General features: G+C 35.6%; 1 protein-coding gene across 1 annotated transcript; it reads right to left on the minus strand.

Annotated features, from left to right (window-relative positions):
- LOC308500908 (nuclear pore complex protein Nup153-like) lies at positions 1–27,652 on the minus strand (the record flags this gene model as incomplete). Its single annotated transcript, XM_081056421.1, has 7 exons — positions 1–21; positions 3,140–3,242; positions 3,538–3,584; positions 6,333–6,479; positions 8,546–8,602; positions 27,411–27,455; positions 27,551–27,652. The coding sequence occupies 7 exons, from the start codon at positions 27,650–27,652 to the stop codon at positions 1–3; spliced, it is 522 nt and encodes a 173-aa protein (XP_080912547.1).
- Positions 27,653–27,841: the final 189 nt, after the last annotated feature.

The raw sequence follows: 27,841 nt of genomic DNA on the forward strand, positions 1-27,841 counted from the left end.
TCAGAAGTAAGTCTCACAAGTCTGGAAAAAAGAAAGTCAAGAACTGTAATCAGATGCTTATAGACACCTCAAGCTGAACACAACCGCCATCAACTATGGGACTTACTATGTGTTAACTTTATAGTGCCTTTACATGGGTTATCTCACATGAGGTAGACACTATTGCTGTGCATGAAAAAACTGAGGCACGGAGATATATGGCCCAATACCATATAGCTATTAAATAGCAGACATCCTACAGACACAGCTAAATATACTCAGTATTTATGTCTCCATTTTAAAGAGAAGGAAGTTGATGTGCAAAGAGGTTATGTTTGCCAATGTTACTCACACCACTACGCAGCAGGACTGTACCTGACATGATAATATCAAGCAATTAGGTCTCCCAAACCCTGTCTCATTATACACTACTTACCTATTCAGTATCAATGGACTTTTACATTATAGAAATGAGATTGATATCACAATAGAGGCAAAATGACAATGTTTAATGACTAGTACTCAATTCCTGCAGAGGGAGGGAGTAGGCCCAGATAAGAGAGGAGGAAACAAAGAGTCATAAAACTCCTAACAGTGAGTGTACCAGGTAGTAAGAGCACGAAGAACAAACAAACATTTACACACCACCACCCCCTATCTCTCAATACAGTAAAATCAGACGATACACAAATCTGCGAGATGGCTAAAACTGAGCTACTGGCATCAACCTGAGATTCAGCTAAAATCTTAGCAATTATATCTTTAAAACTCGAAAGTTAGGGAAATAAGCAAAATGACCAATCTGTCATCAGGCAAACAACAAACCAAGCTAAAGTTTTCTCAAAGAGACAGAAACTTTCCAAGGGTTGGACCACTCATTATACTGAGAAAAATATAAACTTGTCTAAAGAAAAGAATATGTGAATGAACTAATCAGAAACAGTTTTGGGGACACAAAGAAAAAACCGAGAGTGGTTAGATGGGCGGGGGCGGGGGGGTAAGGGGAAAGGTGAAGGGATTAGGAAGCCGCTGGTAACCACAAGATGGCCTCAGGGTTTTTTGAAAATTAATTTGGGGAACGTATTCAATAGTGTTGTAAAGATTTTGTTGGGTATCTGATGGACATGCGTCCTATTTGGGAGACCACCTCAGGGATACTGTGGATACCTGATCATGGCATTGTACACCAGAAGCTAAACATTAATGAATGCCAACTATAATTTTATATATATAATGTGATGGCTCGGTGTGAGGTCGGAGGGATAGTGGATGGGGGGAGGGGGGTTCACAGAGCGAGGGATATAAATGATGAACGTCTAAGTATTACCTTGTCTTGTACACCTGAAACTAATAAATTAAAATAAAATAAAAATTAAAAAAAAAGAACAAGCTCATGTTATGTTAATCAACATTACTTTCCTCATGGAAACAAGGAAAGACAAATAACACATTTCTTAAATGTAATTACATCTGCATAAAGAGCTTTAATGACAAAAGAAAATCGGTCTGCTAAGAAAACTACAAAATTCTATATACCGTATAATCAATAGCATTCAAGATTTTTCTGTCAAGATGTAGATACACTGATACAGTCCCGCCCTTTACAACACTCCAGGCCAGCAACAAGTAGGAACTAAGGGAAAAATAGAGCCTCAGGCCCAGTAACTGAGCCAAGGCCAACGGCATAAATACCAACAGAGAGGCGTATGGGAGAAAGCCCAAACTGCCAAACCAGTCATGATTCTCGTGAATCAGAGTCCCAATGACAAAACTGCTAAACTGGGGAAAAGAAGATAAAGAAAAAATAAAAAATTATAAAAACATCTCCCACTCTCAATAAGGCAGCAAAGCAAAATACCAATAGACATCAACAAAATTAGTGCTAATACGTACATTTTCAATCAAAACATCATTTTACAGTCAAAAGAAACTGTTATCAGATCTCCTATTGCAAAGCCTAAAAATATACTCTAAAAATAGCCCATGAATCAATGAGGAAGTCACAAATGAAATTTTAATCAGAAATAAATGGAAAAAAAAGTATTAGGAATCAAAAATGATGCACATAGGATGGGATTCATTTATAAAAAGACTGCAAGGAGACCTGAGTTCATCTCAAAGTAGGGAGAAAACAAATACAGCAACCTATAGAAAGAAAGGTTAAATTAAACAATCTTCAGTTAGTTTGAATCTTTTTGAAAGTTTCATATTTAGAACATATAAAGGACTCTCCTTAATACAAGAAATAATGGCTAAAAAAAGTGGACAAAAAAAAGAGAAAAAACAAATGGCAAAGAAATTCCCCCCAAAATGTCTCTCCTTCCTAGTAAATAACAAAATGCGAACTAAACCACCAAAGCCATGCCACCTCACACTAATAACAGTGGAAAACTTAGAAAAAATAAACGAAATCAAGTACTGCTAGGGATAAAGCAACAGCAGACCTACGCACGGTCATGTGGAAGTGGTAAGCTGTAAAACTACCAGGAAGAGCAATGAGGCAACACATCACGCATCTGAAGGTGTGTATGATGCCCTATAATCCAATCCCATTCCTAGGTAAAGAGCCTACAGAACAGACTGCACCTGTGCCCAGGGAGACGTGCATGGACATTCCCCTCAGCACGTACTACCAATGGACCCCAATGTACCCTGCAGGATGGATTGTGGTTAATCTTCCTACTGGATAAATAGGTAACAGTGAAATTCAATAACCCAGAGTTCTCTTTCACGACACTGAAACGTTTAATAAGTAATATGAAGAAAAAGGAGAGTGAGATGAATGTATACAATACTAATCCACTTATAGACGCTCAGATATTGGCTAAACTAAATCGTATAATAATATTCTGAGGGTCAAATTGTTTAACTTGCAATTCTATTTTCGAAGAATTACAGGTTTTTGATGATACTCATAAAATTATAAGTGCTAGATTAGGTTTTCTGTGTTGTCACAGTGAACGTGATTTAAATTTTAAAATCCTGGTAGTTTAAAACATACACACACACACACACACACACACAATTTGAAGGGACTGTTTCAGTGGCAGGTTAGCCTCGTGCTGGGTCACCCCAAAGCCTACCCCTCCACACCTCCCCTCCCCACCACAGCGCACCGAGGCCTTTAATAAACATCAAGAGTATTAACTATATAACCTACCTCGTCCTCTGGCGGTTTAGTTGCCACAAAGTCCGATCTCTCCCGTTTCATGTTGTTACCTTCATTACCTACTTCAGGAGATGAACCATTGGCTGCAGACAGACTGAAATTTAGGGAAGAAAAACCAATATGCAAAAGGAAAAAGAAAGAAAGAAATTAAAGAAAATGAAGGCAACTGATATATTACGCTGCTCCATAATCTGTGAACTGATTACCTAAAAATCAGAGAAATGCTAACAAGAAAATAAGGGTATAGCTGAATGTGATTTCAAAGCTGATAGGTTTCTTTGTGTAAAAAGTTTTATTTTCCACCTTATTTAATCTTCAAAATGGCTTATGTGAATCAAATATAGACCTTACAAATTAAACATAATGTTTAGCTGTAAAGATAACATTACCTTTGTTCTGTATGTTGTCCTGGTGTCATAGCTTTCTCATCTACAGTCTAGAAAAAATGAACACACCATATTTAAATGCATGCTTATTTGTTCTCATTTTTCTAGCAGCATCCTTCTATCTGCGAGTTTTCATATTTGGAATCAGGAATTTCATGCTGCTCAGTTAATGAATCCTAAAATTGGCAACTTATACCCTGCCTTCTGAATGGTACACAAGAGTAAGCGTGCAATTATATACACATAGAATGTCACTGAGCACATCTATGCTTAATAAAGTGGATTACAAACAAAACACACTACCAACCACAAGAAAACTTTTGCTTATCTCTTATTATGGCCTATTAAATGCACAAGCAAATTGATAAGGATATTCCTTTTGAAATTATTCTCTGAGACTTAAGAGTTCTCTCAAGAAAAGGAATCAGGATTTCTTGAAGAAATAAGTGACTGATAATAGGGCTAGGTCCAGAAATTTACAAGATGAGCCTGGATTACTTTACAATATCAAAAAGCAACTAAATGGTCAAAAAATAGCCATTTTGGGGGGAAACATCAAAAGGACACAGGAGCCAGGCCAAAGACCAATATGGGACAGTATGAGCATCCAAACAAATAATGCTAATGAAGGATTTAACCTATTGTACGTAAAACTTCATATTGACGTTAAAAATAAACACATTAATAGAAAAAAGATTTCATCCTCATATAGGAAGCCAATTAACGTAGAAGGAACAAGGAATTAGAGAATCACCCTTTGGCAATAAACAAATAATAGATTAGGCGAATATCCTCAATAATGCTAACATGAGTGGGTGAAAAGGACATTTATGTGCTCAAATTATCTCCCCACAAGAAAGTTACTACCAATAAAAGGTAAAGTAGTCACTTTACAGTGGACAAATCCCACTGACACCACCTTCGGTAACGATCACACCGCCACAAATAGGATGAACTGACAGCAGGTGCCTCCCACATGATACACTGAGAAGAGCTCAGCATCCATTCTGGGGTATTACTACCAAAAGTACACACCTGGAATCTAATCAGGAGAAACATCACACATCCCCAAATTGCAGGACTAGCTACACCCTAACTTGTATTTTTTTAGAAGTATGTATGTTGTGAAATATCAGAATAAAAAAACTAACCCCCACAAAAACTCTAAGGAACTGTTGTAGACTAAAACATGATTTTGGATTCTTGGTCTTTTGCATCACTGGCAACTTCTAAATAAAACCTGTACATTAGATAATAGCATTGTACCAACATTAAGTTTCTGTCTTTGATAATTATTAGGCACTCATATAAGGGTTTCCCTGTCGGTAGAAAAAACAGACAGAAGTAAAGCAAATGTAGTAAAATGTGGAGTTCTTCAAATCTGTCTTGCAACTCTGTAGGTCCAAAATTAAGTTGAAAATACTATTTAAATATTGATCAAGCAACTGTGACAAAATGGTAATCATGACAGTTGAATCCAGATAAAAGGGTAATGTGTCAACTTTGTATTATTTTTTTCAACTATACTTTGAAAGATTTCAAGAAATGGGGCTGTTATGAAGATCAAATCCGATTCACTATATATAAGTAAAAGCACAAATAGCAAGATGCTATGTAAAGAAAAAAATACACTCTAATTAAACGACACAAGAAAACAGACAAACCCAGATATAGGACGTCGTATAAGACAACTGTCCTGGTCTCTTCAAACAGCAATATGTCCAGGAATTCCACTAATAGGTACAGACCCCAAGTGAAATGAAAATGTATGTTCACCAAAACAACAACAATAAAATCAACTTTTACAGAAAAGTTCGTAGCAGGACTATTCAATAGTACAAAAGTAAAAACACAAATGTCTATATCCTCATGAATGGATGAGCAAAATCTGGCACATCACAACAAATACTATTCAGTCATAAAAAGGAATGAAGTTCACATACTTGCTATGACATGGATGAACCCCAAAACCATTATGCAAAGTGAAATAAGCCTGTCACGAAGAACCCCATATTTTAAGAATCCATTTATATGAAATGTCCAGAATAAGCACATCTACAGAGACAGGTCAAAGGTTGCCTAGGGCTGAAGGGGTAGGAGTGAGGATCATTACTAACGGGTATGGGCTTTTGGGGGTCGGGAAAATGGAGATGAAAATGTTCTAAAACTGACTGTGGTGATGGCTGAACAACTCTGTGAATACACTAAAATTCAGAATAGGTAAACGGTAAATGTTTTGGAATCTGAATTATATCCCAAAAAAGAGGTGAGTTAAAAATAAAAACAATGTGGCAAAAGGGAAAACTGCAGGTCTAGAAAGACAAAAATGAAAGCAATGTGTAAAACTTGTATTCTGGTTAAAAAACACAGCTATAAACACCATCTGAATATGGACGAGGTATTATAGAATATTACGAAGGAACTGGCATTAGTTTCTTACGTGTACTAATACAGAAAAAATGACTTAGAAAATGAACGCCAAAGCACTCAGAGTTGAAAGATGTGGTATCTGAAATCTGTTTGCGGTAGTCCAACAACGCAAAGTACATACATAAATGAACCTAGAAAAATTATTTAGTCTAAACCATGAGTACATACTAGTGCTTACTAGTAAACGATAATTTGGGATTGGATTGAGGTGCCAGCCATTATAAACCCATACTAATTCGTAATTATCACTAATTCACAAAGTACGCATTATCTACTTGGTAGACTGTGATGGTGCTTGTATCTTACATTCTTTATTTTGTTCATTTTAATCGACACTCGAAAACTAGTGAAAATAAACACATACTCACATTGAGCTTTTTATCTATTCTTTGATCAGTCTTCTTTAATTTACCCGATGGGGTCAGAGATGGTTTAAAATAAACAGTTGGATTTGCTGATATGGAGACTGGCTTTGGGATCACTAGTCTCTGAACAGGAGGATAATCAGAGTCCACCTTACAGGTAAAAATGAATCAAAAACCAACTTTTATGTTCACATATGTAAGTGGTGCTCATCTAAAAATTATTTGATAATAGCGAATATGACCTAGAGACTTTGAGTACTTCTTAGAGAAACACTCAGGAGATGCAAAGAAATACTAAGAGGACAAATGTTAGTAACAGAACCAAGGGGTGTGTGTGTGTGAGTGTGTGTGAGTGTGTGAGTGTGTGTGTGTGTGTGTGTGTGTACATACATATACATATAATTTCAAAATGGTTTTCGTAGAGTATTTTATTCCAGACCTAATGACTTTGACACACTTGTGCACACACACAAAAATAGAAACTATATTCAAAACTACTGTAGATATCTAAGTTTTTACAAGATCAATAAACATCTAAGCTAAAATCGATTTTGCAACATTTTCTGTAAATTACTGTCTAAATTTTCTTCAGCTGCATATAGGATAGCTGTACACTAGGTAGGAAAATATTTTAATGGCTTAAAATGTGAGCAGATCTCTCTCCAATTTAATGTTCCTCTACTGTGATTTAAAAATCAAAACAAAAGTCTTATAATTGACATCTCATTAGTAAAGTAGTGTTGAGAATTCCAAAGCTTAGCATGAACTGGCTTTATTATCTAGGTTCATAAGTGTTTTGGCAACGCTCTCTTGCTACACGGAATCAGTAAAATCCTGTGGGTTTAAAATGAGTCTGAAGCAAAGAGCTTCTCCTCTGTCCACAGACTTTAATACGAGGAACACAGGCCGTACACTCAGCACCAGCTGTGAACAGCACTGGTTTCAGGGCAAACACTCTGAGGCTAATTTGCTTTTCCCTCGGTCTCACCACAAGTGTGAACCTACAACTCGGTGACACAGTCGGTTTTGCAGACTCTTTTTGATTACATCCATGAACCATGAACTTTAATACTATGCTTCGGTCCTTATACTTCCTAACACCCATTAATAAAATTTTGTTGGTACTACACACAAACATTAATAAAATTTTTATTTGCAAGAACATTTATTATCATACAGTTTAAAACATTTACCCTTTTTTAGGCAATCTGATATAAAATAGGAGTCTGAGAAAAGCATCTAATGGGCTATATTAATCACGTCTCAGCAGCTAATAACTGATTGACTCCCCCTTGCCAGATTACAAACGTCTAGGTCATTCCAAAAGCTGAGAAGCAACACTATCCCAAGAAACAACTCAATGTTAATTCCCTGCTCTACATTAAAAATTTGGCAAAAATAATTATAAGTTTTCATATCTTAAATACGGTCCCCAAATTAATTCAGAGATTTATGATAATTTTAATCAATTACTTCTTGGGAATCACAGTAATAAAAAATGCTTCCACAAGTAAGGATCTGGGAATCTGTTTCCCCAGAAGGACTCTTAACCAGCCACAAGTATAACTAACCAAAAATATAACTTTCTAACCCTGGCTATTGAGCAATTTATTTTTCCCACAGTAACCTCCAAAGCTAATTTTCACAAATAAAACACACTAAAAAGGGTTAGCAGGATATAATGTATATTATATTTTTTACTAGCTCTGGTATTTGGAATAGTATTTGGGGCTGACTGATGGAAGATATGTCAATTTGAAATCTATTACACACAGGAGATTGACATATTTTTGTTAATGAGGAAAGTTTACAAAGATAACTACATTCAGTGACCACTTCAGTTCACTGACTCTGTTCACTGCTCTCTTTTTTTTTTTTTTTTGTTTATCAAATGATTACTTTATTTATTATTTTTTCATTATTTTTATAGTTTTATTTTATTTATCCAAAGGCAACCGTCACTCGTAAAGACTGCCGAGATGCCCAAGATGGGAATGTCAAATAGCCCCAAAATACTGCATGAGCTTCTACTACGGATACAGCAATATGCTCAGTAAGGCGCTCACAAGAGGAACAACATCAAAGAAAAAATCTTAGTTTTCATACATGCTCCCTAATGACTATCAACTAAATTCAGTTTGGTTATTGGCTGACTTAAAAATAAATAATGCAAAAGTCCTCACACTTTACAGAAATAATCACTAAAGAAGTCTTACCTTTCGCCTTTTGGCCCCCAAGTTTCTGGTGGTATCTATCCCACTCCTATCAAGAGGCTGAAAAAATAAAATACATTAGAATGCATGGCAAACTTTGAAAAATATGACTTTCATCACCAGTATACAAAAATATAGCTCATTGAGAAAGTTTAAAAATCAACTTACAGACTTCCGGGGAGAAGAAACAGCAAGTGGAATTCTTTTTGCAACCTGTTAATATTGAAATCATAACAAAATTAAGATTTTTCACTAAACTCAAATTGTGAAACACTGTTGCATTTACTTGTGATTTTAAAAATTTTACCGGGAGAGGGCTTGTCAACATCTCTAAACATTTGAATATTCGCTGCACTTTTGAACCGGTCGCATCACAGGATTGTGCATTGAGTTGCTGAGCTTTATTTCTGAGTGGTGCCTAGAAAGTAAAACTTGCATTATCTGTTGGAACCGTGAACTCTACAGCACACATTTCAGACAATGAAAATATTTACAACACAGAATGGAGGTGGAAAGCGAAATAGGAATATTGTGTTAACAACAGCTTATCTCTGGGTGGTGTCATTAATCATATAGTCAACCTTTTTTCTTCCTAACGCAATTCTCTGCCTGAGAAATTACTCCAGCAATCAGAAAAACATGATAAGACACCTTGCACCACTCTAAAGATCTGCCAGCTGTGTGAAATGGGAAAAATAAGGTAACTGGCAGAACATTGTAGCATTAACTTCCTCTGTTTATCCCTGATACTTAAATCAAAGAACACTGAATGAAGGAGAACTGTATTAAAATATAGTTATTATGGGTATTAAATAGTATTTACAGTAAATTTCAAGATAACTAATCAAAGAGACTATAGATTCTACTGCAATGGAAATACAAACTTTTAAAAGGAGTTGTTTCTTTTCATTTGTTTGCCTTCTTCCTTTGTTGTTTTCAGTTTTATTTACCACATAGCAGTGAAGTCATGTGGTTGATGAGAGTAAAAGGGATCAAATATATGGTGACGGAAGGAGAACTGACTCTGGGTGGTGAACACACAATGTGATATATAGACGACGTAGTATAGAATTCTACACCTGAAACACATGTAACTTTACTAACAATTGTCACCCCAATAAAGTTTAATTAATTAAATAAATAAATAAATAAATAAATAAATAAATGCAGTTGTTTCTTAAATCTTAGTGAAAGAAAAATGTTAAATATGTAGGCTCTTTCTTAATAAATGGCTTTTTAACTTTCTTATAATTGGAGTCAAGGACACAATCTTGTAAAGAATAGACAAGTACCCTTTAATACACAAACAATGTTTACAAATTCCAATAGAAATATTTCCTTTTCTCAAGAATGCACTACAACATTTCATAACCAAGTGACTACTACCAATCAAAGCAGTCTGATAATGCTCACTATCAAAAAACACAGTTTTAATCAAATTACAACCCAGTTTCTATAACTAGCTGATAGCATCTGAAAAACTGAACCACAATAAGTACTTTAAATAATGTTTCTCTATATGATACCAAACATTCATTATATTTTCAGAGCAACTACAATATTATACATTAGTTGTATCAATTATTTCATGCCCATTAAGGATTGGTGTTCAGGACAGCGGCTTCAGCAAACGTGAAGCAATATTATAATCCTCCAGGAAAATTGACAGTCTGTCCTGTCACTGGATTCTACAGGGCACGAGCCTCTCAATGCGTTACTCCACTAACCCATAAAATGGAAATGAATTAGAGAAACTTTTCTTTTCTTTTACTTGTTTTTTATTAGTTTCAGGTGTACAAAGCAATGTAATAGTTAGACATTTACACCGCTCACAAAGTGATAACCCTCCTCCCCCAATATATTAACCTTCTGACACAGTATACAGCTATTATAATTCCATTGGCACTATTCCCTATGCTGTACTCCACATCCCGTGACTACATATATAGTAAATTATAGTTGGCATTCAATATCATTCAGCTTTAGGTGCACAGCACAGTGGTCAGGTATCTACACCGTCCCTGACATGGTCTCCCTAATAAGACAAGTGCCCACCTGAAACCCTACAAAATCATTACAACATTATTGATTATATTCCCCAAACTGTCTTTCAGATCTCTGTGGTGATATTGTGAATACCAATTTGTGCTTCTAATCTCCTCACCTTCTCCCTCATCCCCATCCACCTCCCAAACCAGCAACCATCAGTGTTTCCTCAATGTCTCTGAGACTATTTCTGTTTAGTGTGCTCATTTATTCAGTGATTTAGATTCCACATGTAAGTGAGATCATATGGTATTTGGCTTTCTCTGTCTGACTTATTTCACTGAAACCATAAAACTCCCAGAAGAAAATATAGAAAGCAAATTTGAAGACATTACCCAGAATAATATTTTTACTGATATATCCCCTTGGGTAAGGGAGTAAAAGAAAAAATAAACATATGGGATTACATCAAAATAAAAAGTTTTTTCACAGCAAAGGAAACCATCAATACAACAAAAGAAGCATCCTACTGAAAGATGTATATTTGTCAATGATACATCTGATAAGGCATTAATATCCAAAATAGGAAACACTCATTGAAATCAACACCAAAAAAACAAACAACGGAATTTAAAAATGGGCAGAGGACATGAAGAGACATTTCTCTAAAGAGGACATACAGATGGCCAACAGAAATAGGAAAAAAACGGTCAACCTCCCTAATCACTAGAGAAATGCAAATAAAAACCACAATGAGATATCACCTCGCTCCGATCAGAACGGCTATCATCAATAAGTCAACGAACAACAAGTGCTGACAAGGATGTGGACTAAAGGGAACCCTCACGCACTTTTGGTGGGATTGCAGATTGGTGCAGCCACTGCAGAAATCAGTATGGAGGTATCTCAAAAAAATGGAAATGGAACTACCTTATGACCCAGTAATTCCACCCTTAGCTAGCTATCCAGAGAAATCAAAAACTCTAATTCAAAAAAATATTCACACCCCTATGTTCACTGCAGCCTTATTCAACAATAGCCAAGACATGAAAACAACCGAAATGCCCATCAGTAGATGACTGGAGTAAGAAGCTGTGGTACATTTACACAATGGAGTATCACTCGGCCATAAAGAAAAATTAAATCTTACCATTTGCAACGATATGGATGGACCTAGAGAACATTATGCTAAGTGACTTAGAGAATCTTTAATATACCTTTCAACTCTCACGCTCTAGGAAAGCCAGAAAGAACAAATAGATTCATCCCAAATGTCAACGATGAACATCTGGAGGCCTGTGTTGAGAATGACTCATACGGTATCTCAGGACTCAGCATTAAACAGTATATGCTTGCATATATGAAATAGAGAAGGAAGCAGCAGGGATAGACTGACTTGGGACAAGCTTAGGAATCATGGGCTTGTGTCATGCTATCTGCTACTAATGCAGTGAACTATGTTAACTGTAAACAATTTTAACTTTTGAAAAGTTTTTAAATTTTAGAACAATCTCCCTGTATGACTCCAAGATCCAGTTAACACTTTCTGAAATAAAATATTGCCCTTTGTGAACACACACAGAAATAAGACTCATAATTACTGTTAACTATTTATGAAAGCATCCTCTCATCAGGAAAATAAGAAATTACTCTAAGGACAGGACAGATCTTCAAATATATTTTTCACATACGATTTCTATGTCTGTCATAGATTGTCACCTTTACACGATTTCCCTCTCCAAAAGCCTACATGTTCAAAAGTATTATTACTCCTCCATTTTAAAATGTCAAAATCTGGAACAACATATACAAAACATATACAACATATACAAAACATATACAACATTTACAAAAAACAGAATTGTATGAGCTTCAAGACTCAGGACAAAACAGAATGATGCAATATACCTTAAATGGGTATTACTTTTAAAACCAGCATTTTCTAAATGCTCTCTGCTAATGTTATATGTAAACATAACTCTTTTGTTATATTGACCATGTATTCTGCAACCTTCCTAAACCCACTTACACGTTCTAATTTTAGTATATCTGCTGCCAAAGCGAGCACGACTTACACGTCCTTCTTGTAGTTACTTGAGATTTTCTATGTAGATCAGCACGTTGCCTATGACTAAGAATCATTTCATTCCTTCCTTCCCAATATGTATGTATGCCCTGTGTTTCTTTTCTCTGGCATTAGCTAGGACCTGCAGTACATGTAACAGCAGCAGTGATAGCAGACATCTTTGTTCTCTTCCTAATCGTAGGGGGAAAGATTTCAGTCTTTTAACATTAGTACGATGTTAGCTGAAGATTTCCTGTAGGTACAATTTACCACATCCAGGAAGTTCCATGTATTCCTACTGTGTTTCCCCAAAAATAAGACCTAACTGGATAATAACACCTAGCATGATTTTTCACGATGATATCCCCTGAACATAAGCCCTAACGCGTCTTTTACAGCAAACATTAATATGAGTCCTGGTTTTATTTGGGGGAAATATGTAGTTCTGCTTAGCATTTTCATCATGAATGGATTTTTTCAAACGAGTTTCATGCATCTGTGGTGATATTCATGTAGTTTTATTTTTTTATTTACTTGGTATTTAACTTTAATTTTCAATGCTCAACCATCCTACATACCCAGGACATACACCACATGACCATGATATAATATGCTTTTTATATGTGCTCAGATACATCTGCAAATATTTGTTGGGAAGGTTTGTATCTGTCACTCATGAGAAAAATTGGTCTATACTTTCCTATAATGTCTTTGGTTTTAGTTATCAGGATAATGTCAGTTCTAAATGTGCTGGGAAGTACAAAAAGTTTGTGGAGAATTGGTATTATTTCTGTCCTAAATGTTGGCTAGAATGCTACAGGGAAGTTATCAGACCTGTAGTTTTCTTTGCTAAAAGGCATTTTAACTATGAATTCAATTTATTGAATAGTCTATTCATAGGTATAAATCTAACCAAACATGTGCAAGGCCTGTGTGATGACTGTTACAAAACACTGGCAGATAATTTTATATATATAATGTGATAGCTCAGTGCGAGGTCGGAGAAATAGTGGATGGGGGGAGGGGGGTTCAAAGTGTGCGGGATATAAATGATGAATGTCTAAGTATTACGTTGTCTTGTACACCTGAAACTAATAAATTGAAAAAAAAAAAACACTGGCAGAAATTTAAAAAGAAATTTAAATTTAATAAATGGAGAGACATACTGACTTTATGGATTGGAAAGTTCAATTTCGTTGGGATTATTCTCCCGAACTGGTCTTTAGACTCAATGCAAACCCAACCAAAATCCCTGTAGACTTTGTAGAAAGCTGATAGTGTGATTCTCAAATTATGAAAAAGCAAAAGAACTGGGAAAGCCAAAACAACCTTGAACAAGAACAAAGTTTAAAGACACACAGGACCTGATTTCAAGACTTACTGTAAAGCTGTAGTAATCAAAACAGGAAAAGGATCAATAGATGAATGGAAAGGAATAGGAAGTCCAGAAAGAGAGCCAAAATACTGCCATGAATGTTTTAAAGGTGCAAAGGCAATTCAATACAGACACTATAGTCTTGTCAACAAGTGGTAGTAGAGAAATTAAACATTTTTATGTTAAACAAACTTGGATCCATGCCTCATACCACATACAAACTATCTCAAATTCAAATACTCCAATGAGGGTAAATTTTACTACATGTAATTCATGTCTCAATTATTTGTTTAAAAGAGGAATTAATCTTCTCACACCCTTAACACACACAAACCTAATGTATAAGATGTTTACTGAGATCTAAATTCATGTTCATATAGTCCCTAAACGGAAAGAATGTTTGTAATACCCACGTATAGCATTTCACCTGAGAATAACTAAAACAAAATTCTATTTGAGTGCCAACAGTTACTTAACAACTATTTTTAAATAAAAGGTTATCAGTCCTATTCAAACCAACCTGATATGGCGTGTTTCGTACTTTAGGCTGTCTGACAACCATAGCTGCCTGACTATACTTTGTTTTCTCAGAATAGAAAGAAGAATCTCCAAGCTGATTTGTTTTAAGGTTCAAAAATTTCCCAATTGACTGCACAGAAACACAATGGTAAGTCATCAGCAATAAACCAAAGTGATCGAATCAACTCCAGTGTGATTGAATCAATTCCAATTAATCCTTACCAGGTCAACATTTCCAAAAGCTGCCAAGTTAAATGCTGGTTTCTTGGAGCTGGTAGCAGTGTGCTCGGAGAGTGTATGACAACAATCAGCCTCCGCAGACGACAGAGGGGGCACTGCAGTGTTCTTTGAAACAGCTACATAAGAAACAAAAACATGTAATGCACAGTAATAGCACTATGGGGAAGGAGATTTCATTTTAATAATACACTTTCATCTTATTTTGACTAAACAAAGACAATGGATGAATCTGCTGTTGCCACTAACCCCTCACAACCAACCTGTAACACTGAAATTTAGGGAGCTAATTATCTCTGAGGTTAATTACTAAAATGCATTGTCAAAATGTCGATATTAGCGACTGTTTGCTTTTCTGAACTAACTCCATTCAAATGAAGGCGTTTGTAGAAAATGCCAAAAAGTTCAAGAATTAGAAATAACAATCTAATATATGCAAATAATTTTATGTAAAGATTACGAGATTTTTTTTACTTACTTGAACCACTTGTAACTGGTTCTGAAACACTACTAGAACCAGAAAGTTTTGCTGTTTTTGCAACAGGTACACTAACTGTAAATCCAATCTGTCAAGAGAAAAGTGAACCTTGAAGTGTCATATCTGTTTTAGAAAACTCACTATATACAGCTTTTTCATTCCCACAGTTAAAAAAATGTGTTTAATTTCATTTTTTCTAAGATGGAAAAGATGTCAACACAGAGCAATGAAAATTGAAGGATGGCTGTGAAGAACTGGTCATGGGATTGATTCTCGGTAATACTGGTCATTCCATTTCCTAGAACACAGTATGTTTTATAATGACATAGTTCATCTTTTCAGTCATTCTTTTATCTCCACATTTTTTCAGGTAGAATTTATATAATTTGAGGTAAATTTATAATACGTCAAGGCAGCACTGTGCAGTGTTGACGACATGAGCTCTTGAATCAAAGAAACTAAACAAGATTTGAATCCCAGCTGTGCCACCAGTTGGCATGTGACTGTGAACCTAACTGCCCTAAGTACCGATCTCCTAATCGGTGAAAATGAGGGAAACAGTAATACCCACAGGAGTGGTATTAACATGAAATGCACATTTATATGTGTTCATGGCTTATAAATCAAGCATTTAATAAACATCATTTCTCATGAGTTTGATGAACTGCTTTGGTGTGTCACCCAATATAGCAAAGGCCACCCCAAGTCTCACATGACCCAGATTAAGTACAAACAAAAGAAGTTCTGCTTCTGCTCTTGGTAGAGTGCTGGAACCAGCCCAATCCTCTGAAATAACAATTAGAATCTCTGGCCTAAATATTAAAAGTAACAATCTGAAAACATTAACACGCAAACAAAAGCAAGCAGAAACTGGAGGGGAGACGACAGTGGAAGAAGAGAAAACGCACTGAGTTTCCTGTTCTCTCAATTATTTGGGGCGACTGAACACTTGAAATTAAGAAAGAAAACAGCAAATGTGTAGGGTGAAAATCAGAGGACACACTAAGTGACCACAGCAGCTAGGAGACAACAGGAGATGCACAACTGAAGAGCCACAGGAGAGGAGCCCCACGCCTGCATATAAGTGTCCAAATCTCCGGCAGACCTATAAACTGCATGACTGTAAGATGGACGGACAGCAAGCAGCCAACTCTAACTAAAGAGTCTCGGCTGCTGCCCACCACAGAGCAGACAGGGTATGAGTTCAGGAAAGGTCACTGCCATGAAAACAATTGGAATAACTTCAAACGGACGCAGTTTATTATACATAAACCACACCTCAGTAAAGTCAATCTCCCCCCAAAGAGGAAAAATAAAGACATTTACAGATAAAAGAAAACTAAGAGAATCTGTTGCCATAAAACTTGCTCTACGAGGTCTTCAGGCTGAAGGGAAATGAGACCAAATAGAGACACGTTTCCAGAAAAAATAAAGAATACGTGAGGAGACATAACAACAGAAACAAAATCACACATTGTTTTTCTATGACTTTCTTTAAAATACATATAACTGAAAAAAACAAAAATTTTATCTGTGGATTTATAGACCATCTGTTTAAGTGTAACAAAAATAACAAGTAAGCATAAAATACCAAGTAAAAAGGCTAGTAAATCAAAAAATAAACATGCAAGATTCTTAAATTGGTACAGGAAGTCGCACCGTGTTAACACAAAGTAGAATGTAAAGAGTTAAGGAAATGTATCGCAATCGCAAAAAGAACCGCAAAGTAACATGAAGACATACGTGTCAGAAGTAAACAAGTAACTACAACAATTCAAACATGGAGGCTTTTATCCAAACATGTCAATAATTGCATTAATTATAAACATTCCAATTAAAAGGCAGAAAGATAAAAAGGGAACACTCAACTATATGCTGTCTACAAGAGGCTTAGTTTAAATATAAATACACAGGTTGAAAGTAAATGGATGGAGAAGATAGAAAACACAATTTGTAAGCACAAGGAATCTTGTTCTAATAAAAGAATGGCAGCCTATATGATTAGTAGACAAAGCAGATTTTAGGACAAAACCTTATTTCAAAGAGTTTTTCTAAAAAACACAGTTTGTGGAATGAACAGGGGCACATCATTGAAAGTCCATAACAGATGTTATGTGCATGCAGTCATGAGGGCCTCAAAATATGCGAAGCAAAACTTGAAATAATTAAGGGGAAAATACAAATTCACCAAATCAAAAGTTGACAATTTAACCCCTCTCTCTCAAGAATTTTAAAACACTGACCAGACACTGCACTAAAAAAACCCTTCAGCAAGAACAAAGAAGATGTAAGAAATACTATCAGTCATGGACCTGAAATCTACAGGCCACTATACAAATACTACGGAATATACCCTCTCTGAATTCAGCAAACACACCATACACTGGGCTTTAAAAATAATCTCACTGCGTTCTAAAACATTAAAGTCATGATTAAACAGGGATCACAATAATACACGGATCACACGTGAAATCAAAAAGTAAATCAGAAAAAAAACAAAAAAAACACTACTATAGGAGAATTCCTTGCAGCCTGGGAAGGGGTAAAAGTTTCTTAGAACACAAAGAACAGTAAAAATAGTGAGTAAAATATATCAAATTCAGATGTCATAAAACGTAGAACAACAGCTGATAAGAAAATGAAAGGCAAACTAGACGGGGAAAAAAATATTTGTAAGGCCTGTATCAGACAAAGTACTTGTGTCCAGAATTTATAAACAGCTCCAATAACTGGATAATAAAAAGAAACCCAAGTTTTTAAAGGGCAAAAGTTCTGAAGAGAGCACTCACAAAGGAAAACATGCACGTGGCCAAGAAGCACATAAACAAGAACACATTACTAGTCATGAGGGAAATGCACAGTAAAATTACAATGACACAGCGGCATACACAAAGCAGAATGGCTACAATTTAAAAGAGGACAACCAACTATTGGTGAGGATGTAGAGTGACAGAAAGGTTCACACACTCTTGGTGAGACTTTAAACTATTACTTGCACGTCCACATGTAGGTATTTACACTAGAGAAATAAACATATGTCTACAAACAGATACAAGAACGTTCACAGCAGCTTTCCATAAGAGTCAGGCAAAAAACAGTACACACTGAGTAGCTGTACTGATATGACATTTAGAACAAACAAACCCAGTAGTCCGTAGGAAAATGAGAACATTGATTGCCCTGGGACAGGAGGCAATGAGTACTGACTGGGACAGAGCATGAGTGAATTTTCCACAGGACTAAAAATGTTCCACACTCAGTAGGCTTTGAGTTACATAGGTGTAAATACCTGTCAAATTCATTCAATGGTAAACCTAAGAATTTTACATTTCACTACATGTAAATTCTTTCTAATATATAAAACAACAGATATTTAACTCTGGTTCAAGCAATGCATAATGAATTATTTGTGGATGAAGTATATTCACACCTTAAACTTAGTTTGCAATGCACCCAAAACATAATAGGATAGTTATTTGCTAGGTAAAGCAAATAAAACAAAATATTAGAATCTAGTGCTGGGAATGTGTGTGTCAATTGTGTGTCAATTGCAACATTTCTTCTGTGTGAAACTTATAATTAAATCTTGTGGAGGGTGGAGAGAAAAACAAAGGCATTTCTGTAGGGATGTTTCTCCCCATCTCCAACTTCCAGTCTTATTTTCCTCCCCTTACATCCTTGTAACACCTGGACACATTAGCCGAATAACCTATGTCTCACACCAACTCCTTAAGCTTGGAAATACGGCTTCGTTATATATTGACATTGAACTAATTCTAAGTATGATTCCTAGTCACTAAAATTTTGACATGATTCACCAATATGGGAAAAAGAAAGTCAAGATGTATAATCGGATTGTTACAGATACCTCAAGTAGAACACAACCACCATCAAAAATGGGACTTACTATATGTTAAATTTATAATACCTTTACATGGATTATCTCACATGAGTTATGTCACACTACTGCTGTGCATGAAGAAACTGAGGCACGGAGATATATGGCCTTGTGTCACATAGCTAATAAATAGCAGACAATATTAGATGTAGCTAATAAATACATCTAAAAATAGCTGTCTTCTAAAGAGAAGGAAGTTGATGTACAAAGAGTTACTTTAACCCAGGTCACTCACGTCACTAAGTGGCAGGACAGTACCTGACCTCATAATATCAAGCAGTTAAATCTCCACAAACTCAGTCTTACCATATACTACTTACCTATTCTCTATCAATGAACTCTTTCATTAAAAAACAAGATTGATATCACAGTAGAGGCAAAATGACAATGTTTAATTACTAACACTCAATCCCTACAGAGGGAGGGAGGGGATCTAGATAACAGAGGAGGTGAAAAGAGACCTAAGGGGTTAGATGGCCATAAAGCTCCTAACAGTTAGTATACAATTTAATAAGAGCAAAATAAACAAACATTTAACTACCACCACCTTCAACATGTCACTCTACAGCAAAATCAGACTAAACACAAATCTGCGAAATGGCTAAAATCTGAGAAATGGCTATAGGTATCAGCTTGAGATTCAGCGAAAGATCTTAGGAATTATATCTTTCAAATTTGAAACTGAAGAGAAATAGGCAAAAATTACAAATCTGTCATCAGGCAAACACTAAAACAATCTGATGTTTTTCTCAAACGGAGATAGACTTTGAAAATGTAGGGCCAAAAATTTTACAGAGAAATATAAAAGCTCCCGTAAGGAACAAGCTCATGCTATATTAATCACTACTAATTTCCTCATATAAACAAGGTAAGACAAATAACCTATTTCTTACATGGAAATATGTCTACATAAAGAGATTTAATTACAAAAGGAAAGTGATTTGCTAAGAAAACTTGAAAATATTATACATGGAATAATCAATGGCATTCAAGACTTTTCTTTCAAGATGTTACAATACACTGATATATTGCCTCACTTTGTAACACTCCATCCCAGCAACAAGTAGAAACTAAGGAAAAAATAGACCCTCAAGACCAGTAACAGAGCTGAGACCTCCAACATAAATATCACCAGACAGGCCATATGGCAGGAAGTCCAAATTGCCAAACCGGTCATGATTCTGGTGAGTCACACAATCCCAACGACAGAGGTACTAAATAGGAAAAGAGGAGATAAAGAAAAACCAAAAAACAAAGGACTCCCACTCTATAAAATCACCAAAGCAAAATACCAATAGACATAAAGGAAATCAATACTAATACATGCCAGAATTTCAATCAAAACACGAATTTACCTTCATCATAAACTGTTACCAGTTCTCCTATTTACGGGTGAAAAACAGACTCCTAAAAAACTCAGGGATCAATGAGAAAGTCACAAACAAAATTTAATGAGAAACAAATGACAAATGAAAGCATTAAGAAACAACCAAAGCTTAAATGACTCAGCTAAGCTGAAGTGCATTTATAAAAAGATTGACAGGAGACCTGCATTCACCTCAAAGTGGCAAGAAAACAAACACAGCCAGCTATAGAAAGAAAGGTTAAATTAACCAATCTTCACTTGGTCTGTATCCTTATCGAACTTTTATGTCCAGAACTCTCTCTCTATATATATAAAGGACTCTCTTTATATATATAAAGGGCTCTCTTTCAGTAACCAAATAACCTATGAGAAAGAAAATGGATGAAGAAAGAGAACCCCAAATGGTGAAAAAACTCACAAAAAAAATGTTCCTCTCATAATAACAAACAAAATGCAAAATGAAACTCCAATGGCATGCCACTTTGCTGACATCACATTGGCAAAAAATGTAAAATAAACAAAATCAGATTGATAAGGAAAAAGAAAGAGCAGACCACCCACGGTCATGTGGAAGTGGTAAGCTGTAAAACTACCAGGAAGAGCAATGAGGCAACACATCACGCATCTGAAGGTGTGTATGATGCCCTATAATCCAATCCCATTCCTAGGTAAAGAGCCTACAGAACAGACTGCACCTGTGCCCAGGGAGACGTGCATGGACATTCCCCTCAGCACGTACTACCAATGGACCCCAATGTACCCTGCAGGATGGATTGTGGTTAATCTTCCTACTGGATAAATAGGTAACAGTGAAATTCAATAACCCAGAGTTCTCTTTCACGACACTGAAACGTTTAATAAGTAATATGAAGAAAAAGGCGAGTGAGATGAATATATACAATACTAATCTACCCATAGACGGTTCAGAAATTGGCTAAATCTAATCTTATAATAATATTCCGAGGGTCAAATAACTTCACTTGCAATTCTGTTTTGGAAGAATTACAGCTTTTTGATAATACTAATGAAATTAAAATGGCTGGTTAGTTTTACTGTTTTGTCACAGTGAACATGATTTAAAATTTAAAAGCCTGGTAATTTAAAACACACACATACAACACACACACACAAACACACTATTAGAAAGGACTAATTCAGTGGCAGGTTAGTCTTGTGCTGGGTCACCCCAAAGCCCACCCCTTCACACCTCCCCTCCCCACCACAGCGCACCAAGGCCTTTAATAAACATGAAGAGTATTAACTATATAACCTACCTCCTCCTCTGGGGTTTCAGTTACCATGAAGCCTGTTCTCTGCCGTATCATCTTGCCACCTTCATGACCTACTCCAGGAGACAAACCATTGGCCGCAGACATACTGAAATTTGGGAATGAAAACCACCAAGCAAAAAGAAGAAAAAAAGAGCAAGAAAGAAAGAAAGGAAATTAAGGCAATCGGTATATTACTCTGCTCCATAATTTGTGAACTAACTGGATACCTAAAAATTAGAGAACTACTAACAAGAAAATAAAGATACAGGTGAATGTGATTTTAAAAGCTGATAGACATCTTTGTGTAAAAAGTTCTGTTTTTCAACCTTACTTAATCTTCAAACAGGTTTATGTGAATCAAATATAGACCTTACAAATTAAATAAAATGTTTAGCTATAATATAAAGACGACGTTACCTATCTTGTTCTGTGTTTTGTCCTGGTATCATAGCTTTTTCATATCCAGTCTAGAAAAAATGAACAGAGCATGTTTAAATGCTTGCTTATTTGTTCTCATTTTTGTAACACCATCCTTCTATCTGCGAGTTTCCATATTTGGAATCAGAAATTGCATGCCCAAAATTGGCAATTTATACCCTGCCGCCTGAATGGTACACAAAAGTAAGAATGTAATTGCATACACATAAAATGTCACCGAGCACAACTCTGCTTTAAATGAAATGGTAGTATACACGACCATTTCATAATACATGATACACTACCAAGCACAAAGAGACTTTTACTTATCTCTTCTTATGGCCTATCAAATGCTCAAGCATCTTCATAATGATATTCCTTTAGAAACAATTCTCTGAAACTAAGGAATCCTTCCAAAAAAATGAATCAGGTTTCCTTGGAGAAATAAGTGATGATAATAGGGCCAGGGCCAGGAATTTACAAGATGAGCCTGGATTACTTTATAATATCAAAAAGCAACTAAATGGTTAAAAAAAACCCACGGGGAACATCAAAAGGTCATCGAAGCCAGGCCAAAGACCAATATGGGACAATATGAGCATCAAAACAAGTAATGTTAAGGAAGGATTTAACCTACTTATGTAAAAATTCATTTTGACATTTAAAATGAACACATAAATAGAGAAAAGAAAATGTACCTATAATAAAAAGCCAACTAACGTAGAAGGGACAAGGAATTAGGGAATCACCCTTTGGCAATAAACAAATAATAGATTCAGGCAAATATCCTCAATAATGCTAACACGAGTGGGTGAAAAGGACATTTATGTGCTCAAATTATCTCCCCACAAGAAAGTTACTACTAATAAAAGGTAAAGAGGTCCCTTTACATTGGACAAATCCCACTGACACCACCTTCGGTAACGATCACACTGCCACAAATAGGATGAACTGACAGCAGGTGCCTCCCACATGATACACTGAGAAGAGCTCAGCATCCTTTCTGGGGTATTACTACCAAAAGTACACACCTGGAATCTAATCAGGAGGAACATCACACATCCCCAAATTGCAGGACTAGCTACACCCTAACTTGTATTCTTCAGAAGTATGTATGTTGTAAAATATCAAAATAAAAAACAAACCCACACAAAAACTCTAAGGAACTATTATGCCCTAAAACATGATCTTAGGTTCTTTGTCTTTTGCATCATTGGCAACATGCAAAATACAGAATAGTATTGAACCAATGTTAACTTTCCGGCTTTGATAATGGTTCATTACTTATGTAAGGATTTCCTTGTTCATAGAAAACATGCAGAAAAAGATAAAGTAAATGTAGTATAATGTGGACTTCTTCAAATCTGTCTTGCAACTCTGTAGGTCCAAAATTAAGTTCAAAATACTATTTAAATATTGATAAAGCAAATATGACAAAATTGTAATCATGATGGGTGATTTGAGATAAAAGAGTAATGGGTAAACATCAGACTCTTTCAACTTTACTTTGAAACATTTCAAGAAATGGGTTTGTTACGAAGATCAAACAGATTAACTATAATATATACAAGTAAAGGCACAAACAGTAAGATGCTATGCAAATAAAAAACCACACTTTAGGTAAATGACACAAGAAAACAGACAAACCCAGATAATGGGACATTGTATAAGACAATGGGCCTGATCTCTTCAAAATGGTATTGCTACAGCTGTACACGACACATGTCAGAGGGGTAGAAGACTCGGAGGGCCTTTATCACTTTGTGAGGGGTATAAATGTTTCATCATTATGTAGTCTTGTACACCTGAAAGTAAAAACCAATGAGTGTAGGAATTCCACTCCTAGGTTCAGATCCCAAGAGAAATGAAAACATATGTTCACCGAAACAACACCACCAACAGTAACAAGAACAAATTGTACAGAAAAAAACATAGGAGGATTATTCATTAGTGAAAATAATACAAATGTCTATCTCCTCATGAATGGATGAGCAAAATGTGGCACATCCAAACAAATATTGTTCAGCCATAAAAAGGAATGAAGTTCACATACTCGCTATGACATGGATGAAACTTGAAATCATTATGCTAAGTGAAATAAGCCTGTCACTAAGAACCCCATATTTCAAGAATCCATTTATATGAAATGTCCAGAACAAGCACATCTACAGACACAGGTCAGTGGTTGCCGAGGGCTGGAGAGATATGAGTGAGGGATAACTATTAATGGGTATGGGCTTCTTGGGGGTCGGGAAAATGGAGATGGAAATGTTCTAAAACTGACTGTGGTGATGGCTGAACAACTCTGTGAATACACTAAAACCACAGAACCATACAATTTAAATAGGTAAATGTTTTTCAATCTGAATTATATCCCAATAAAGAGGTGATTTAAAAATAAAAACAATGTGGTGAGATGGAAGTTTATAGGTCTAGAAAGGCGAAACTGAAAGTAACTTGTAAAACTTTCTTAGATTATGGTTCAAAAACCCAACTATAAACACCACCTGAACATGGGCGAGATATTAGGTAATATCAGGAAGGGACTGGCACTCGTTTCTTACCTGTGATAATACTGAAGAAATGACTTAGAAAATGAATGCCAAAGCATTCAGAGATGAAAGATGTGATATCTGAAATTTATTTCCAGTAGTCCAACAATGCAAACAAAGTACATACATAAAACAAACCTACCAAAATTATTTAGTCTAAACCATGAGGACATACTAGTGCTTACTAGTAAACTGTAATTTGGGATTTGATTCAGGTGCCAGCCATTATAAATCCACACCAATTCATAAACATCACTAATTCATAAAGTGTACGCATTATCTACTTGGTAGACAGCGATGGCACAGTGTTTGTGTTTTACATTATTTATTCTTGTTCATTTTCATCGATACTCGAAGACAAGTGAAAATAAACAAATACTCACACTGAGGTTTCTATCTATTCTTTGATTAGTCTTCTTCAATCCACCAGATGGGGTCAGAGACGGTTTAAAATAAACAATTCGATGTATGGAGACTGGCTTTGGGGTCATGAGTCTCTGAACAGGAGGATAATGAGAGTCCACCTTATAGTAAAAAGAAATCAAAAACCAATTTTTATCTTCACATATATAAGTGGAGCTCAGCTAAAAATTATCTGACAATAGAAAATGTAACCTGGAGACGTACTTCCTATAGAAACACACAGGGAATGCAAAGAAATACATACTAAGGGAACTGATAGAAACAGAACAAAGGTGTGTGTGTGTGTGTGTGTGTGTGTGTGTGTGTGTGTGTGTGTGTAAACATACATATACACATAATCCCACAATGGTTTTCATAGAATTTTATTCTAGACTTACTGACTTTGACACAGTAGTACACACACACACAAAATGAGAACTATACTCAAAACCATTCAACATATCTAATCTTTTACTAAATGAATTTCAAATATGGAAACTAAGTACATAAACTGAAATCGGTTTTGCAATATTTTCCTCCAAATTACTGTCTAGAATTTCTGCAGCTGCAAATAGGGTAGCTTTACACTAGGTAGGAAAATATTTTAATGGCTTAAAATGTGAGCAGATCTCTCTCCAATTTAATGTTCCTCTGCTGTGATTTAAAAACCAAACCAAAATCCTTACAATGGAAATCTCATTAGTAGTGTCGAGAATTCCAAAGCTTAGCATGAACTGGCTTTATTATCTAGGTTCACAAGCGTTTTGTCAAAGGTCTCTTGCTATACGGAATCAGTAAAATCCTGTGGGTTTAATGTGTCTGAAGCCAAGAGTTTCTCCTCTGTCCACAGACTGTAATACTAGGAATGCAGGCCTTTCCCTCAGCACAGCTGAACATCACTGGTTTCTGGGCAAAGACTCTGAGGGTAACTGGCCTTTCCCTAAATCCTCACCACAAGTGTGATCCTACAGCTCGGTGACACAGTCTGTTTTGCAGACTCTTCTAATAACATGTGTGAACCATGAACTCAAATATTATGTTTTGGCCCTAATACTTCCTAACACCCATTCATAAACTTTTTCAGGTACTATATGCAAACATTAAGAAAATTTTTATTCATGAGAACATCTATTCTGGCACCATTTAAAAATTTTCCTTTTTTTAAAGAACTCTGATGTAAAATAAGAGTCTGAGAAAAGCAGCTAATGAGCTGTTTTTATCCCATTACAGCCACTAATAAAGGATTGATTCCCTCTTCCCAGGTTGCAAACGTCTAGGTCATTCCAAAAATTGAGAAGCAACACTATCCTAAGAAAAAGTAAATTTTAACTTTCTCCTATGCATTAAAAATTTGGTAAAAATACTTATAATTTATCATATCTTGAATAAGGTCCCCAAATTAATTCAGAGATTTATGATAATTTTAAACAATTACTTCTCGGGGGGAACTTGGTGTTGAAATAAATGCTTCCACAAGCAAGGGTCTGTTTATCTGCTTCCCAAGAAAGACACTTAACCAGTCACAAAAATAACTTAAAAAATTCACATCTTTTTAACCCTGGCTAGTGAGCATTTTATTTTTCCCACAATAAGCACTAAAGCTTATTTTAATGAAATAGAATACCCTTAAAAGGGTTAGCAAGACATAATGTATATTCTATTTTTATTAGCTCTGCTTTTTTGGAACAGTATTTTGGCTGACTGATGGAGATTTGCCCATTTGTAATTATATTACATACAGCACATTGATATATGTTTGTTAATGAGGAAAGTTTACAAATATAACTATATGCAGTGAGCACTACATTCAGAGTTCACTGAACGTCTGTCTGGTGACTAAAACTTCAAGCTCTGTTCCCTCCTCTCTTTATTTATCCAAAGGCGACCGTCACTCGTAAAGACTGCCGAGATGCTGAAGATGGGAATACCAAATATCCACAAAATACTGCATGCGCTTCTACTACAGATACAGGAATTGCTAAGTAAGGTGCTCACAAAGGAAAAACTCCAAGGAATAAAATCTTATTTTTCATACAAGTTCCTTAATGACTATCAACTAAATTCAGTTTGGTTATTGGCTGACTTGAAAATAAACAACCAAAACGTCCACAACATTTACATAAATAAATGCTAAAGAAGTCTTCCCTTTTGCCTTTTGGCCCAATGATCTGTGGTGGTAACTATCCCACTCCTATCAAGAGGCTGAAAACAAAATATTAGAATAGATGGAAAACGGCGGAAAATAAGATATCATAGCCAATACATAAAAATAAATCATATAAAAAGATTAAAAACGACTTACAGAATTCAGTGGAGCTACAGCAACATGTGGAATTCTTTTTGCATCCTGTTTCTTTGAAATGATAACAAAGCTAAGATTTTTTTTCACTAAACACAAATTTTAGAACACTGTTGCATTTAATTGTGAATTTAAAAATTTACCTCTACTGGGCTTGACTTCTTCTCTAAATATTGCGATAAAATTCGCCGAGCTGTTAAACTAGTCACACCATAGGGTTGTGCATTGAGTTGCTTAGGTTTCATCTGTATTGCTACTGGTTCCTAAAAAGTAAACTTGCATTATCTGTTGGAACTGATACACACATTTTCAGATAAGGAAAATATTTACTAAACAGAATGGATGCCCTAAGTGAAACAGGATTCATGTGTTATCAGCAATTTATGTCTGCGTGGTGTCATTAATCATATATTCAACCTTTTCTCTTTATGTTT

The sequence above is a fragment of the Rhinolophus hipposideros genome (genome assembly GCF_964194185.1).
Source record: "Rhinolophus hipposideros genome assembly, chromosome: 8".
NCBI classification, from domain to species: Eukaryota; Metazoa; Chordata; class Mammalia; order Chiroptera; family Rhinolophidae; genus Rhinolophus; species Rhinolophus hipposideros.